At 40.7% G+C, this 15,404-nt stretch overlaps 1 protein-coding gene across 3 annotated transcripts; it reads left to right on the forward strand.

The window, feature by feature from the left end:
* Positions 1-49: 49 nt before the first annotated feature.
* CEP97 (centrosomal protein 97) lies at positions 50-9,268 on the forward strand. Of its 3 annotated transcripts, none has more exons than XM_015877253.3 (12): positions 50-324; positions 780-922; positions 1,665-1,823; positions 2,303-2,404; positions 2,908-3,021; positions 3,164-3,330; positions 4,233-4,397; positions 5,057-5,187; positions 5,312-6,056; positions 7,056-7,131; positions 7,627-8,281; positions 8,717-9,268. In XM_015877253.3, exons 1-12 carry the CDS (start codon positions 270-272, stop codon positions 8,815-8,817), a joined length of 2,613 nt encoding a protein of 870 aa, XP_015732739.1. In that variant the 5' UTR covers positions 50-269; the 3' UTR covers positions 8,818-9,268. The 3 variants fall into 3 exon arrangements, with proteins under 3 accessions (XP_015732739.1, XP_085402034.1, XP_085402031.1); XM_085545908.1 differs by having other exon boundaries at positions 7,627-8,196; XM_085545905.1 differs by having other exon boundaries at positions 7,627-9,268.
* The last annotated feature ends 6,136 nt before the right edge of the window (positions 9,269-15,404 follow it).

A 15,404-nucleotide genomic window follows, 5' to 3' on the forward strand; every position in this document is an offset into this window, starting at 1 on the left:
GGGGGCGTGGCCCCGGCGGCGCGCGGTGTGCCGGGAGCGCTCCGCCCCTGCGGGACCCGGCGGGAGGGTCGGGCCGCAGAGCGGGGGTCGGTGTGGGATCCTCTGCCGGCTGCCGCTGCGTCCCGTTGGGTTTCGCTGGCTGCGGGGGGCGGTCGCTGTACGAGGAGATCAATTAATCTTCGGAACAACGGGAATTTTCTCGGCGAGCGGCGAGGCAGCCAATCGGCGCCCAGCGTCCGGTTGCCTGGCGGCGTCGGTGAGAGGGAAGCATGGCAGCTACCGGAGCGGAGGAGCGGAACGAGCCCGGCTCGTCGGCTGCGGGGGGTGAGGGCACCGCTGCGGGGTCACGGCGCGGGGGGCGGGATGGAGCCGGCGGCTCGTTGGGTCGCCGTTGTGCGGCAGCGCGTGGGGTGTGATGGGAGATGGAGTCGGGATGGGCGCCGGGTACACGGACAGTCAGGAGTGATTTCCTCATCCCTTTATATTGGTGTCTGGTGGAACGCTTTAATCGGGTGCCAGAATTGGAAGAGGGACTGGTAACTACATCTACACTGTGCCCCGGTGGCGCAGTGGTACAAGTGCCGCTTTGTAACACCGGGGCCCGGGTTCGAATCCCCCCTGTGGCGCAAGTGGTAGAAGTGCCGCTCTGCTACACAGAGGCTCGAATCCCGGGGGTTGGACTCGATGGTCTCTAAGGTCCCTTCCAACCCGCACCAGACTATTACCTATTATCTTCTAATAACTGTTTGCTTTCTGTCTTATGTTTTTCTTATTCTAAGGTTTGGTAGTTAACTGGTCAGGTCAAGGATTGCAGAAGCTGGGTCCGACCTTACCCTGTGATCCTGATACTCACACTCTGATTCTGGACAAAAACCAGATAATTAAATTGGAACATTTGGAGAAATGCAGGAATCTGATGCAGGTCAGTGTGACTTGAGTTGTATTTGCTGTAACCCAATGGTTGGATATCAGGAATATCAGGAAGAACTTCTTTACAGAAAGGGTTGTTAAGCACTGGAATAGGCTCCCCAAGGTGGTGGTTGAGCCACCATCCCTGAATGTGTTTAAAGACCATTTGGATGTGGTGCTCAGGGACATGATTTAGCAGAGGGTTGTTAGGGTACTATGGGTAGGTTGTGGTTGGACTTGATGATCTTTAAGGTCCTTTTAAACCTGAGCAATTGCATGGTTCTTGTTAACACACTGAGTTATGTAGGCTCTGATATTGCTAGTGCTTAGCTTTAATATACTTAACTTTGAAATGTTTCATTTAGGTACATGAGGGTTAAATATATGGTACATGAGGGTTAAAATATGGTTTTACACCAGCAATGTTGCAAACGTTCGTAAAGTGATTTGGCAATTTTGATTTTAAAAGCTTATTTTCATACGATGCAATTCCTCGTTTATTCCCCTCCTTTATTAGCTGTTGATATGAGAAAGTCTTCACAGTTCTACAGACTTAGTGGAAATCTACTTTCTTTGATGATTAATTCATTTCTTGTCTCTTGCAGATTTTTGGGTCTGTAGTATTTGCTTAAAAATTGAACATCTACACTGAAGTAGTTCATGTTGGATTGGGCTTTTAGCTTGACAGACAGCCTATACTATCAGTAGAGTTTAATCATTGAATCTGTTTCTTTTACTTGTGTGTCCATCTGCAGTTGTCTGTAGCCAACAATCGCTTGGTACGAATGATGGGTGTAGCAAAACTGACTCAGCTCCGTGTGCTAAACTTGCCTCATAATAGTATTGGGTATGTGGAAGGGCTGAAGGAGTTGGTACACCTGGAATGGCTCAACTTGGCAGGAAATAATCTTAAGGTAAAGTACATAGAGTTTTATGTATCTTTCCAGAATCTACCATAGTAGAAACTTGGAAAACACCGTGAAGATGATCTTTACGATGTTTCATTCTGTTCCACTGCAAAGAAGTCTGAATTTCTGCTTCTGGTTTTAATGGGAATAAATGTCAAACCTTCCTGTCCACTAGTGTAAATGAAATGAAAGAGGGCAACTTTTGGACAAGAATTGGCTTGGGGAAAAATAGATCGTGGCTTGACACCAACTTGTAATAAGAACTGGGAAGTAGCCAACAAAACAGGAAAAGAATAGTTATCTTTAATTTCAAAGTGTCTGATATCAGGTAGTTATACCAGGTATTAAAATCATTTTTAATGCATGATTTTAATGTAGGCCTTGTTATGCAGTGCTGTTAGCTTCCCAAGTTGTTTTCAATGATTGACACCTCTTTTGATTTAATGACTAAAAAAATATTGAAATTGACTCCTTTATTTTTATAGGCCATTGAGCAAATGAATTCCTGTGCATCTCTTCAGCACCTTGATCTGTCAGACAACAACATATCTCAGCTAGGAGATCTCTCAAAACTTACGTCTCTGAAGGTAGATGCACTTTTGTCTGTTCTTATATTCTTTGCATTGAGCGTTTTTGTTTAGAAAATTGTAACCTTTTAAAACATTAATTATTCAGATGCTAGATTTTAAAGCATTCTAATTAATCCCTATGACTTTTAGAAGGAGGAATTTAAGGGGTATTTTGTTGCTTTCAAGTTGCACCAACTGGGCCAGTGATTCTTCTGCAGTCGCTAGTGATTTTGATTAAGGTGATGCTGTAAGACAGCACTTGTTTCTCTTAGTGGGTTATGAATCAAGGGAAAGCACAGTGTTAAGTTATTTTATCACATACCCAGAGACAGTGTTTCAAATATACTTGTGAATGCAGCTAAGCATCAGTTCTATATTTCCTAATAGTAACAGTTTGCTTTAAGATGTAAAATTCAGTTTTCCCTCCCTGGAATACTTTTGGAAAATAGTTTTTAGTAAACTTCTGTTGTTGTCGTTGTTGTTCAAACATGCATCTTTATCACTGTATTTCTATTTTATAGACCTTGTTGCTGCATGGAAATATTATAACTTCACTTCGTACCGCCCCCGTTTGCCTACCTCACAACCTGACTGTTTTTTCTTTGGCAGAAAATGAAATCAGAGACTTAAATGAGGTAAGATTAACAAGCAAGTGTGATTTTCAATGTAATTGTAATGTTGTTTTTTGAGATGTACTGCTGTAATTAGGCAAATTGTTCCATTCTGTAAGCAGCTAATGGTTCTCTTCAGTTAATAAATATGTCTTGTTTTCTCAAGGTTTCTTTCCTGGCTTCTCTTCCTCAACTGGAACAGCTGTCGATAATGAACAATCCTTGTGTGATGGCCACACCTTCGGTCCCTGGTTTTGACTACAGGCCTTATATAGTCAGCTGGTGTCTCAACCTTAAAGTTCTTGATGGATATATGGTTTCTCAGAAAGAAAGGTAATGTGATACTTCTAAAGTTAACAAGTGACCAGTTAAAGGTCAAGCAGGGGATCAGGCCCAGTCAGAATGGGTTTGTGAATGGTAGATCCCACATGACAAACCTGATTTAATTCTATGACAGGGTGACCTGCTTAATGAATGAGGGTAATGCTGTCAGTGTGGTCTACTTGGGCTTCAGTAAGGCCTTTGACACTGTCCCGCACAACATCCTCGTGGAGCAGCTGGCTGCCCATGGTTTGGGTGGGTGTACGCTCTACTGGGTGAAACACTGGCTGGATGGCAGGGACCAAAGAGTTGTGCTCAATGGAGTTAAATCCAGTTGGTGGCCACTCACGAGCAGTGTCCCCCAGGACTTGGAACTGGGGCCGCTTCTATTCAATATATTTATTAATAATCTTGATGAGAGGATTGAGCGCATCATCAGTAAGTTCGCAGATGACACGAAGTTGGGAGGGAGTGTTGATCTGCCCGAGGGAGGAAAGGCACTACAGAAGGACCTGGATAGACTGGATCGATGGGCCAAGGTAAACTAGATGTGTTTCGATATGGCCAAGTGTTGGGTCCTGCATTTTGGTCACAACAACCCCAGGCAACCCTACAGGCTTGGGGAGGAGTAGTTGGGAAAACTACCTGATGGAAAGGTACCTTGGTGTGCTGATGGACAGTAGGCTGAATATGAGCCAGCAGTGTGCCCAGGTGGCCAAGAAGGCTTGTATCATTATGTTTTTTCATCAGTCTTTACTGTATCACTGTGTGTATCACTGCTATCTGTATGACAGTGGAGGTATCTGGACACTGTTGACGTTCAGTGTTTTGGTAGCTCTTAGAGGAGCGGGGCTCAAAGAAAAGTTATGAGGTGTATGCTATATATGTATTAATAGTAACTCTCTTCCTGACAGTTTGAAAGCAGAATGGCTCTACAGTCAAGGTAAAGGAAGATCGTATCGACCTGGGCAACATGTTCAGTTAGTCCAGTACTTGGCTACTGTTTGTCCTCTTATATCTACATACGGTCTCCAGACTGAAGAAGATGCCAAGCTGGAAAAAATACTGAGTAAGCAAAGGTGAGAGCTTCTTGCTTCTCCACTGTTAGAGAATGTAATTGAGAATACGATTGTTTGTCTCATTATGTATTAGATATTTCCTTTTAAGAGTTTTAAAGCAATAGCAAGAGCCAAAGATGGGAAGAGTAATGGAGGTAAAGGATGAATGGAATGAGGAACAAGAGAGCAGCAGGAGTGTTTGCTGGGCACTCTAGAGGCAGTCTGTGCTCTGTAGAACATTGAAAGTGATTTGTACGAGGACTGTAATTAATATAAACTCTACCATCACAGATTTCTATCACAAAGAAAAAACGTATACACACAGGATCTTTAAGGCAGAGTGATTTTCTAATATCTACCTCATGATCTCTTAATTTCGCTAGGTTGAATTAACCTTTCTCTTTCTTCAGATTGTAAAGAATGGCTTTGTGGCAATGCTGTTACCTGAGTCCATTCCTCAAACTCTTTAGGCATACAAGCATAGCGTGTCCTGTGTAGTTCCCTACATTGTGAGCAGTCCTGTTATTAGGAGTAGGCTGGCACCTACCTATAGCTCGCATCTTGTTTTAGAAACGGTTTGATTTCTTGTTTACTTCAAAGTAGTTGATAGTTTATTTCAGATGCCTCATGTACCAAAAACAAATATTAAAATATAAAATCTGTTGAAACTTTGTCCTCAGGCTCCACCAGAGGCAGCTGATGTGTCAAAACCAAAATGAAGGACCAGCTACATCTGCTTCCAACAGGACTTTGCCCGTTACTTCTGAGCACAGCAGTCCAGTTCATCCACCACAGATAGTACTTGAAAGTGGTAAGGTGTAAATTTGCGCCTATAATCTTACCTGTGGGAATAAAATACAGATTTATTTTCTATGAACTGAAGTATTTTATTGAAACACTGTGTGACTTCTGAAAATGTCTTTCTGCCTGTCTAGAACGTGTCATCCAGAAGAATTCCTGGGTTGGACCAAGTGTGAATGATGATCATTCCTACGCAGTAAAGAACACTTTTCTTCATGAAAGAAATTGTCGCAAGGAGCTGTACCTTGAAGACGTACAGACTGATGAAGACAAGCTAAATAGCAGCCTGTTATCTTCAGAGTCTACTTTCATGCCAGTTGCTTCAGGATTGTCTCCAGCGTCTCCTACTTCAGAACCGAAGTTATGTGGAATCAGTTTGGATCTAGAAGATAATGATAGTACTGTACTTGAATTTGCAAAGGATGCTAATAGAAGAGAAACAGTTAACAAGCAAGAAGAAAGTTCTTGGCTTACAAAAGAGCACTCCAACAAAGTGACAGAAAGTGCGGAAACTCAAGAGCAAATGAAGGAGAGGGTGCAGTTATCATCTTCTGATCTGGTAAAAGCTAACCAGACTGATGCTGGCAATTCTTCAGCTTCCTCTGAAGACCAACTTCTGCATGGTCAGCCTGGCACTGAATTGAGAGTTACAACAGTCTGCACTGAGAAGGTGGCAGGAGAAAATTTGGATTCTTTAGCTGCTGTTGATCGAGGTGCAGATGAACTCCAAAGAATGACTAAAGCAGCTACCAAGCTTCAAGCCTGCTGGAGGGGGTTTTATACAAGGAACTACCATCCCCGAGCCAAGGAAGTACGATATGAAATTCGACTGAGCAGGATGCAGGAGCACATACTTTGCTTAACTGATGAAATACAGAAGTAAGTTGAGTTTGTACTGTGCATTTTTCAAGTCTGGATAGAGATTGTTCCAAGGTAGTTCTGGAATGGTATAGATGGGTTTTCTTATAACTGCGCACAGTAGGACCAAGCATTAATGATATAAAACAGTGATAATGGTAGAGGAAGAATTCCTGTAAGATATAATGGTTACACATGCATGTAACTTCTCATGCTCTCTGCATGTCCTCTATGAGCAGGCTGGTTTAGAATTAACTTTCTGTGTTCTTTTATTATTTGGACATGCATGTTGTGCTGCATAATCAAAATAGCAGTTGTAAATTATGAGCTTTTTGACTTAATTTGTTAGCAATTACAAAGTCTAAGTGTTGGTATTGAGTCATTCCTCTGTTAACCGTCAGAGGAATGATTCTCACTTTGCTTTTATGATTTTCAAATACGATTCTGTTTTTTGATCACATGAATCTATGTTTTAGGGGGATTGTTATCAAAGTTTCTCAACTTGTAATACAGGAATTGTGGATATATTAATATCGTTCAGGATCAGTCTGGGAACAGTTTGTCAGATCCCTTTGGTTTACTATCATAAATGACAGAAGTTCTGTGAATCAGACTGAGCTCTTGGTGAGCCTATAGAAAATCCCAATGCTTTCACATGATACCTCCACATTTATCTTGATGGCATCAGGTGGGGAAGGCAGAATTTAAAGCGCAGAAGCACTATTTTTCTTCCTTTATCTCCTTCCTACTTCAGGAGAAAGAGACACATCTACTTGAAGAGGTCAGGTTCAGTATGCAAAAAGATCCTTGAAGTATTAGCAAGTCAGTGCATGTTTGACAGCAAAAGGAAAGCAAACTCTTAATTGTTACTTGGACGGACAGCAACTGGATATTGATGACAAGCCAGTGTTGGGCTCAATGGTGTTTTCAGAAGTTCAGAGGGCATTTTTATGTAATCTTGTTGATTTTGTTACCAGGATATTATTTAATTTGCATTATTTTGGATATGTGTTCTTGCAGACTAAGAAAAGAAAGAGAGGAAGATAAGATTCAGAGGCTTGTACAGGAGGAAGCTGTCAGATTTGTTTGGAACCAGGTAAATAGCTGTAGTCCTCTTATTTTTTTTTTGCTTATGAATAGAGAAGATATTTCATACTATAGAGCATGAAGAGATGGTGAGTATGGTTCATTCTTCCAATTACAAGCTCAGTGGCTTATTAGAATCTAATTGCAATGGATTTGGCTGTTCTTTTACTCAGGGGAAAAGTAACATTCAGAAGTGTTAATGCAATAAGCTGTGTTTGTAATAAAGTGATAAAATACAGCTTGATATGAGAAGAAGGACAAAGTGCAAGGAAAACTAAACAAGCATGGTAGGCATGAGACTTGATGCACCTGCTGGATGCTTAGGGCAAGTGAAATAGTGTCGAGCGGTGTTGCTTCTCATCAATCAAATCATTTCTAGAGTAGAAAAAGCATGTATATATATCTTTTAATAAGCTGTTATTTCTTCCCGAGCTTGAATATTTGATTAGAGCTTTGTTGCCAATTGCAATAGCTTAGAAACCTAAGTGCTTTTTATACTTTGCAGGTTAAATCCCTTCAACAGTGGCAGCTTACAGTGACACAACACTTAGGTACCACTTGTCAACCTGGGATCCCTTCAGCCGGTACTTCTTGTCTCTCAGAACCGTCCACTCAAACATCTACTCTTGAGCAAGAAACCCCATCAGATGTCAGTTCTGCTTGCTTAGCTCCAGCTGGTGATGTCCTTCAGGAGAAGCCTTTGTTACAGTTCCCAGATTCTGGCTTTCATTCTGCCATGGCTGACCAGACTCATACTGGTGACTTGTGTACTGATGAAAAGAGTCTAACAGAAGGAACTGAGGGCTCTCTTTCGGTGGAAACCATCAAACAGTGTGGCAATTCTGCTTCAGAACGTTCTTCAGATGTAGAAGATGACGGTGGGGGATGTGAACAAAGCACAGAGAGCTCGAATAACGAGCAGGACAACAGGCTTCTACAGCAGTATTTGGAATCTGTTGAGCAACTAGTAGAGGCGGATGAAGGGACAAATTGCAATGATGAAGGAGAAGAGGGTGGCTGGCCACAAGTTGATATTTCAGCAGAGAGCCAAGATTCTTCATCTGACCTTCTGTCTGTAGGTATCCCTCAAGGGACATCTTCCCCAGCACGAGGTGAAATGAATCAGACACCTGACAGCTGCAAACTAGATTCAGGAATAGGTGAGGGGAAGCAAACAGACTGTGATTCTTCATTTCAGATGCTGCATGTTGGAATAGCTGTATAGTAGGCTCTGTTTCACTAAGGACTAGGGATTCCATTTCAGTTTTGTTTGTTTTTGTTCCCCCATTTATATAAAACTTATTTCCATTATTGTGTGCTTGGATTTTATTTATTCACATTCTATACTCATGTTAACAATTTGTTTTAATTGGCAGTCTGCTCATGTTGCTGAGGACTGACGTATACTGTGCTAGCTTGAAGTCAACGAAGTTCTCAGTGTCTTTCATTATGCACTTTATTTTCTAACACGTAGCTGATATTCTAGTAAATGGCTTCCTTGAAATTAGTTCTGAAGGGGCGCAGAGGGGTGTTGGCTGTAAATTCACCTCAATGAACGTGTTAGTTAGTCTTCTGATTATTTTTTTTCCTTCTAGAAAACAGAATTGAATCCTTGCTCTGCAAAGAGAAAAATCTGATGAAAGAAGATGAAAGCAGTTGCCTTTCAGAGCTTTTGACTACAGCAAGTGTTAGTTAGCATTTCAGATATGCGTTCCATGAATCCTGTGTCCAAGCCAGTGACATCTTACTATCTTTTACTTGAAGCTGCTGGCTCAGAGTTTGGTCAGTTATATAGATTCTGAAACAAAGACTTAGAGGAGTCAGACCTTAGGGGAGCTTCAAACAAACTTTGGTCTTTGTTTTCCCTGGGGTTGAATTTCCCTGTTTTTTCTCAGGTAAGAAAAAACTCAAAGTGGAACCTGTAGCAGCCTTTACCAAGTTTCAAAAGGGCATGTGATCTGGGAGCTTAGTTTCCAAGAGTACACTGCTGACTTACAGCAGCGGACTTAATGATACGTATTTTGCCTCCACGAGGTTGCTAATGTCATTTTGGGATTCATGACTTTCTAGACATGAGTGTGTTTGATGGATCACAACTCCTATATACAGCTATGAATATTAAAAGCAAATGTCATGACTTAAAACTATTGATATCTCTCTTGGTTGTTTCTTTTTTGGGGAAGTTGTTTTTCCTTTTTCTACTTGATGGTATTTGACATTCCAATTATGTGTAGATAAGAAACTATCTTAATTGCCTGTTGGAAAATACACTTAGTTTCCTAAACTGTGCTTTCCATTTAAACTCCAGGCAAGGAATTGCAGGTATATTTTGTGTAAACCATTTTTTTAATTACTTTTTTTTTTTTTTTTTTTAGTGAAGAAAGATTAGGTAACTTGTATGACAAATGCAGGAAGGGAAATTAGTTTTGCCAGTGGATGTTAGATTGATGTGACTTTTAGGGGAAAGTTAGCTTTGCTATTATTGTCTTTTGCAACATGCAGTGAAAAGCCGGTGTTTCCAACAGTTTGCTTATACTAATTCCTCCAAGAACAATACTGCCAGTCGCACAGACATGAACATGTACGCCTACTGCATCTCTCTGAACACACAGATTAACTTCTGGTGCTACTGTGTCACTGAAATCAACTAGCCCTGTCCTAAAGTAATTCTTCTGACCATGTTGCCATACAAAATAACATAGTTGTTGTAAAAGCTTTTGTTGCTTGTCTATTTTAGGTTCTGAACTGAAGTTTACCATAGTTCAGGTGTTTGGCATGAGGGCAGCATCCACCTGAGGCCTCAAAATAGCCTTTTTTTAGAACATAAGTGGTGTATTGGAGTTGTACCAACCCTCTGCGCAGTGGTGGAATTCACCTTGGAAGAATAAAGCTTACCTCTGCATATAGAGTAGCCATCATCTTTGTGTTTATCTATTTAGGTGTTTTTTGTCTGGAATTCTAAGGCACTGAATGCTCAAAAGACCTGCCACTGTAGCCTAGCTGACAGCTGACCTTGCCTTGCATACATGAGAGCATTAAACATAATGAGGCAGTGTATTCTCAATGTGCTATTTCCTAACTCGGTCTCGTTTACAGCATATTCGTGGTGTAACCGGATTCATCACTAATCTTAGAACTTACATGCTTAGTGTTGGAAGGTGGTAGAGGTGCACTGAGGTATCACAATATCTAAATGGCTGTACAAAGCAGTGTGTAGTCTACCTGGCCATACCCTTGTCCTCTGAAGTTTCTCAGTGTGTATTTGGGTTGCTCATGCTTGGAGATCTCTGTGGTTCTTCTTGACCATCAGTCTATTGCCAAGATTCCGCAAGCCTTCTAAGAGAACTTATCTTTGAATCATTTATTGGACTGTAGCATCTGAAGGCAGCAGCTAGGTATAAGAAACAATAAGCTCTCTTTTGCAGCAGAGTGCTCAATTAGCGTGTGCCAGATCTGCAAAAAAAACTAGACCACTGTCTGGATAAAAAATGCATCGCTGAAGACACCGCAGTGCTATAAATATTTCTGTTTTGTACTAGGAGACTTTTTCTGATGTTCTGAAAAACATCATGTATATGCATAAGATTGGAAGGTACAGAAATCTAATATAGGTGAAACTTTGGGTTAGCGTTTACGGGGCTAAAAGTAATTAGTTTATGCATGTACAGAACACTTGCAATCTGGCCATTGAAACATACAGAGGGAAAGGCATAATAAGGGATATGGTGTCGAAATAAGGAATAAATGGTTCATACTTTGCAATGGCTTCTTTAGATCCATTCTAAGCTCTCAAAAAGTCAGTATGTGGAAATGGACACATTTTATATATAGTTTAACATTTACTCTTGTTTGTCTATTTAAGCTTTCTTCATCCAAGTGTAATTTTTTCCACAGATAGGGGTGTACAGCTCCCTTTGGAGATGATGGAGATTTCATAAAATAATCAAAAGGCCAAGTATATGAAAATCCATGTCTGAAACTTTCCCGTAGTAATACTGTGTGTCTTTTGGTAGTTTGCTTTTGCAAGGCTTTTGTATTCAACAGAAGAACGTACGTTGTAGGAGGAGAGTTGTTTTCTTGGCATGGACTCACCCTGCAGTGCTGATGGTTACTATTTGTCAGGCAATGTCTGCTCTGCTGTGAGTCTAGTTTAAGCACTTTGATTTGTAAAGATTGGTTAAATGGAGATTTGCCTGACTATTTTGAATGATGAACCAACACAACTAGCTTTGCCCCCAGTGAGGTCATTGGCTCACACAAGCCTTTCAGTTAGTCTGGCAGAGGTCACTCCTTTAATTGCTCTTCTCAAGAGGGGCACAGTGACAAAGATGGCAATGCATTTCAATGTATTTTCAGATTTAATGTTTGATTGATAGTAACATCAACTCATTGCTCTTTCACTTTTCTACCACGTGCGTTTATATTTTATAGATACTGCAATCTTCCGTGTAATCGAGAATGCTGTTTTTCTAATGTACATAACGTTTGATGCTGTTCAAATGATAGTTTGAAAAGTAGAATATTATCAAAGCAAGCATGTTCACACTTTATATTTCAAGTTTGGTTTTTTAAGGTATTTGGATAGTATTGATTCCTCTGTGCGTTAGGTAACTTCACAAAGGAAAACACAAAGCAGTGCATCATTAATGAGAGCAGGTGAGCTTGTGTTTCTGCATTCTTCCACAAACTGTCACAATTCTGTTCTCCCTACCTAAAACTCTAATGGGATATTTAGCCACTGAATGAATGCAGCCACTCAGACATTTTATTGTGGTGACTGTTACTGTGTGGTGCTATTTTATAAACAACATAAGCATGTGCTGCAAAGGCAGGGTACCTTTAAGGATCTGAATATTGACCCGACTTTTCTTTTACTTAAAAGAAACAGGGTCGTACTTCAGTTGAGTGCTTGTGAACTGGCTGTTTAAGTTGGGATTTACCATTATCTACATCTTCGGAAGTGTTCTTATACCACAAAGCAAGAAGGCATTAAAACTCCAAACCTGATTTTGTTGCTTCTAGAACAGAAATATCTTTCAGCTAATACTTAAGATAGTCCTTGCTACACTAAACAATGGAAGTTTAACAGGTTATAGTTCAGCTCCTTAAGCCACCACAGACTCTACTACTTGCATGCACCAATCTACATAATTCACATAGCAGCCAGTCTGTCTGTATATATCTGGTTTTCCTGAATAATGTTGTGTGTTACTGAGTTTGCAATTTATTCCTGTTTTTGTTTTTTTTTCTAATGGATTTGTAAGTATTGTCTGAAGAATTCCAAGCTTAATTTCTATTGCAGCAGGTCATTTGAAGACTACTTTAAGACTACTTGGGACCTTTTGACTGGATGTGATGTTATAGCGTGTCGTTCACACACGCTTTTTGCTGAGCAGGTAGAATTGTAGCAGTTAGTGGAGACTTGCTGAATGATAATAAAATGTAAACTTGTTCTGCTTTTACACAGTGTAAAAGAAGCTTATTTCCTTGTTATTTTTCTTTTTAACCTTGAAGACTGTGCCACCCAAAGAAATACATGCAAAGTGTTTGTGGGTTCTCCAAATCTCCTTTTGCAGTTACAGGATTTTTCCCCCTCCTTCCTCAGTTTGGCTTTCTAGGACAAAATACTGGAGGGGAAAAGAAAAACCCTGCTTTCCTTAAAGCTGCCAAAAAATAATCAGGACTTTTTCAGCCTGTTCTGAAATGCTTTCCTTGTTTCAGTAAAGGAGGAAGCACGGGATACTCAACTTGTAAAATCATTAAAGAGCCTTTATCGGGCAAGGTGCTTTATTTCTCGCAAAGTGCCAAACCAAATTTTGTTGTATAAATTAAGAGTTCTCAATAAGGAACTTGTTTCATGACTTCATTGCATTTATAAACATGTGGGCCAAATTCACTTGTAGCATGACTCTATTGAACTAAATTTTGCTAAGCCTTTCACAGTAGTGCTCTACCTCTAAACTAGAATCTGGAAAAGTAATGATTGGACTTTGTCTTTCTACTTCTAACTATTCTCTGTCAGGAACGGTGGGTCGTTAAATCGGTACAGTTCATATGTTTTCTATAAGCGTTTACATTTTCTGAATTTATTGTTTCTTACATGTTTTGTTTGTACCTATGAGTTTTGAATTTTAAATAAATGATTTGTATGTTTATCGAACATGTTAATTAGTACTTTATCCTGACTCTCGCAGCTACTAGTTGTTGTCTTGCATTTGGAGGGCTCTTTTAGAGACAGACTGCTCAGAAGTGCAAAATAATGATGGCAAGGTAAGCGTTAGCATTCATGACTTGGTACACTGAGGCATCTAATAGTCTACTGTGCTAAGGACAGTTTGCAGTAGGGTACTGAATTTATACTCACTGAAATTGGGATTCCTTACTCAAAGTCCATTGGTTGAATCACCAGTCCTCTATTTCATGTTGTTACTTGTCTGTTGTGTTTAAAGTAAAATACATGGCGGTATTCTGTACAGAGTTCTCTAGAAGGAGAATTGTAGGGTCATCTAGGTTAGAAAAGACCTTCAGGATCAAGTCCAACCACCAACCTGACCTACCGAATCTCATCACTAAACTGTCTCCAGTTCCACGACTACACATCTCTTAAGTAACTCCAGAGATGAGGACTATGCTCCTAAGGCTTATCAGAAGAAAAACAATTGCAAATGTGCTTAACTGCATTCAAGCACTGATCTTTCTGATGTCTTTGCCTATCTGTTTCTGTTATATCAGCTGAAGTTCTCTAGTTCAGTGCTGCTTTATTTTTCTGATGTCTGAAATGCATGGAAAATAAGCTCAGGACGTTACTGCTGAAGTGCGAAGAGGCTGTGAGATCTGAGGAGAAACAGGAGATACTGAGAATAGCTGTGGCCTGAAATCATATGGCCTCAAGTTGCGCCAAGGTAAGTTTAGGTTGGATGTTAGGATACACTTCTTTACAGAAAGGGTAGTTAGGTACTGGAATAGGCTCCCCAGGGAGGTGGTTGAGTCACCATCCCTGGATGTGTTTAAGAGCCGTTTGGATGTGGTGCTCAGAGATATGATTTAGCAGAGGGTTGTTAGAGTTAGGGTGCTATGGTTAGGCTGTGGTTGGACTTGATGATCTTCGAGGTCTTTTCCAGCCTGGGTAATTCTATCTTTTCTTTGATCATTAGCTCCTTCAGCTTGAACTTGAAGGCAGAAATATGAGCTGCAGCAGCACACGTTTTCAAGATCCACTCCACAGATATCTTGTGCTAACCTTACTGGCGTGGAGTTCATTCACTTGAGCTCTCCTCATTGCAGCTTGCTTGGTCCCAGTTTTGGGCTGTGTTCTTTGCAGATTCTTCTCAAGACTGCCCAATGCAATGCTCAGGAAAGTCCCATGATATATATGCAAAATATCACAAAAAGCACAATAGTATCTATTTCCTCTGACAAGGGCTCAGGTTTTGGTGGTGCCATCATCTTCAATCCCCTCACACCTACTGTCATTTTAGTTACAGATGGGACTTATGCCTAACATTTGATGCTAATTAGATGGTTTTGCCTGGGGCCTCACTTTGAACTGAGGAGGCTGTAAGAAGCTTTGAAGCACTGTAAGGCTCAGGAAAGAGGCAAGCAAGTAATGAGCCTGTTATAAAGTTGGTAGGTAGTACATAGAGAGAAGGAAAAAAATCAATACAGGGTACCTGTATTTTAGATTCTTTATGTAGCCAGTTAACTTTTCAGTTTTTGACTCATAGATTATACATAGGTTGCTCTGAAAGTAATGCCTCCTATTTGTTTCTATGGAAACTACCACAGGCACAAAGAGCACAATAACACTGTTATATAGAACATGTTCTCAGTTACACTGAGCTATTCAGATCCAAAATGTGGCTTGTCTTTAACACCACTGTTGCAACCACTGGTAGAGTATACATAAAACCCCCTGCCATCTCACTGTGATCACATCCACTGTTTGGTCTCCTGAAATGTTCAACAAGTAATGATGGATACCAATGGGTGCCATTTTTTCCACATGGAAGAATTCAGTGACACAGCTTTGCTTCATCCGCACTCCCATGACAGACGCCATTCTGTCAGACTGCCCCTCTGCTGCCATTTGTCACACAGCAACAACACGTAATGGAATATAAGTGGGAAGGTTCAACCTCTACTACCATCCCACCAACATCTGCCTCTGACAGCGTGGGCCAACAGAGTAACAAAGGATGCATTACTTTTGAAACAGTCCTCATTACTGTCACATTACTGACAAAAGATGGCGTATGTTGAGACTTTGCTTTTCATCTCTACCAT

This window comes from Coturnix japonica, chromosome 1, assembly GCF_054131305.1.
Source record: "Coturnix japonica strain WE chromosome 1, WE-NBRP24, whole genome shotgun sequence".
Lineage (NCBI taxonomy): Eukaryota > Metazoa > Chordata > Aves > Galliformes > Phasianidae > Coturnix > Coturnix japonica.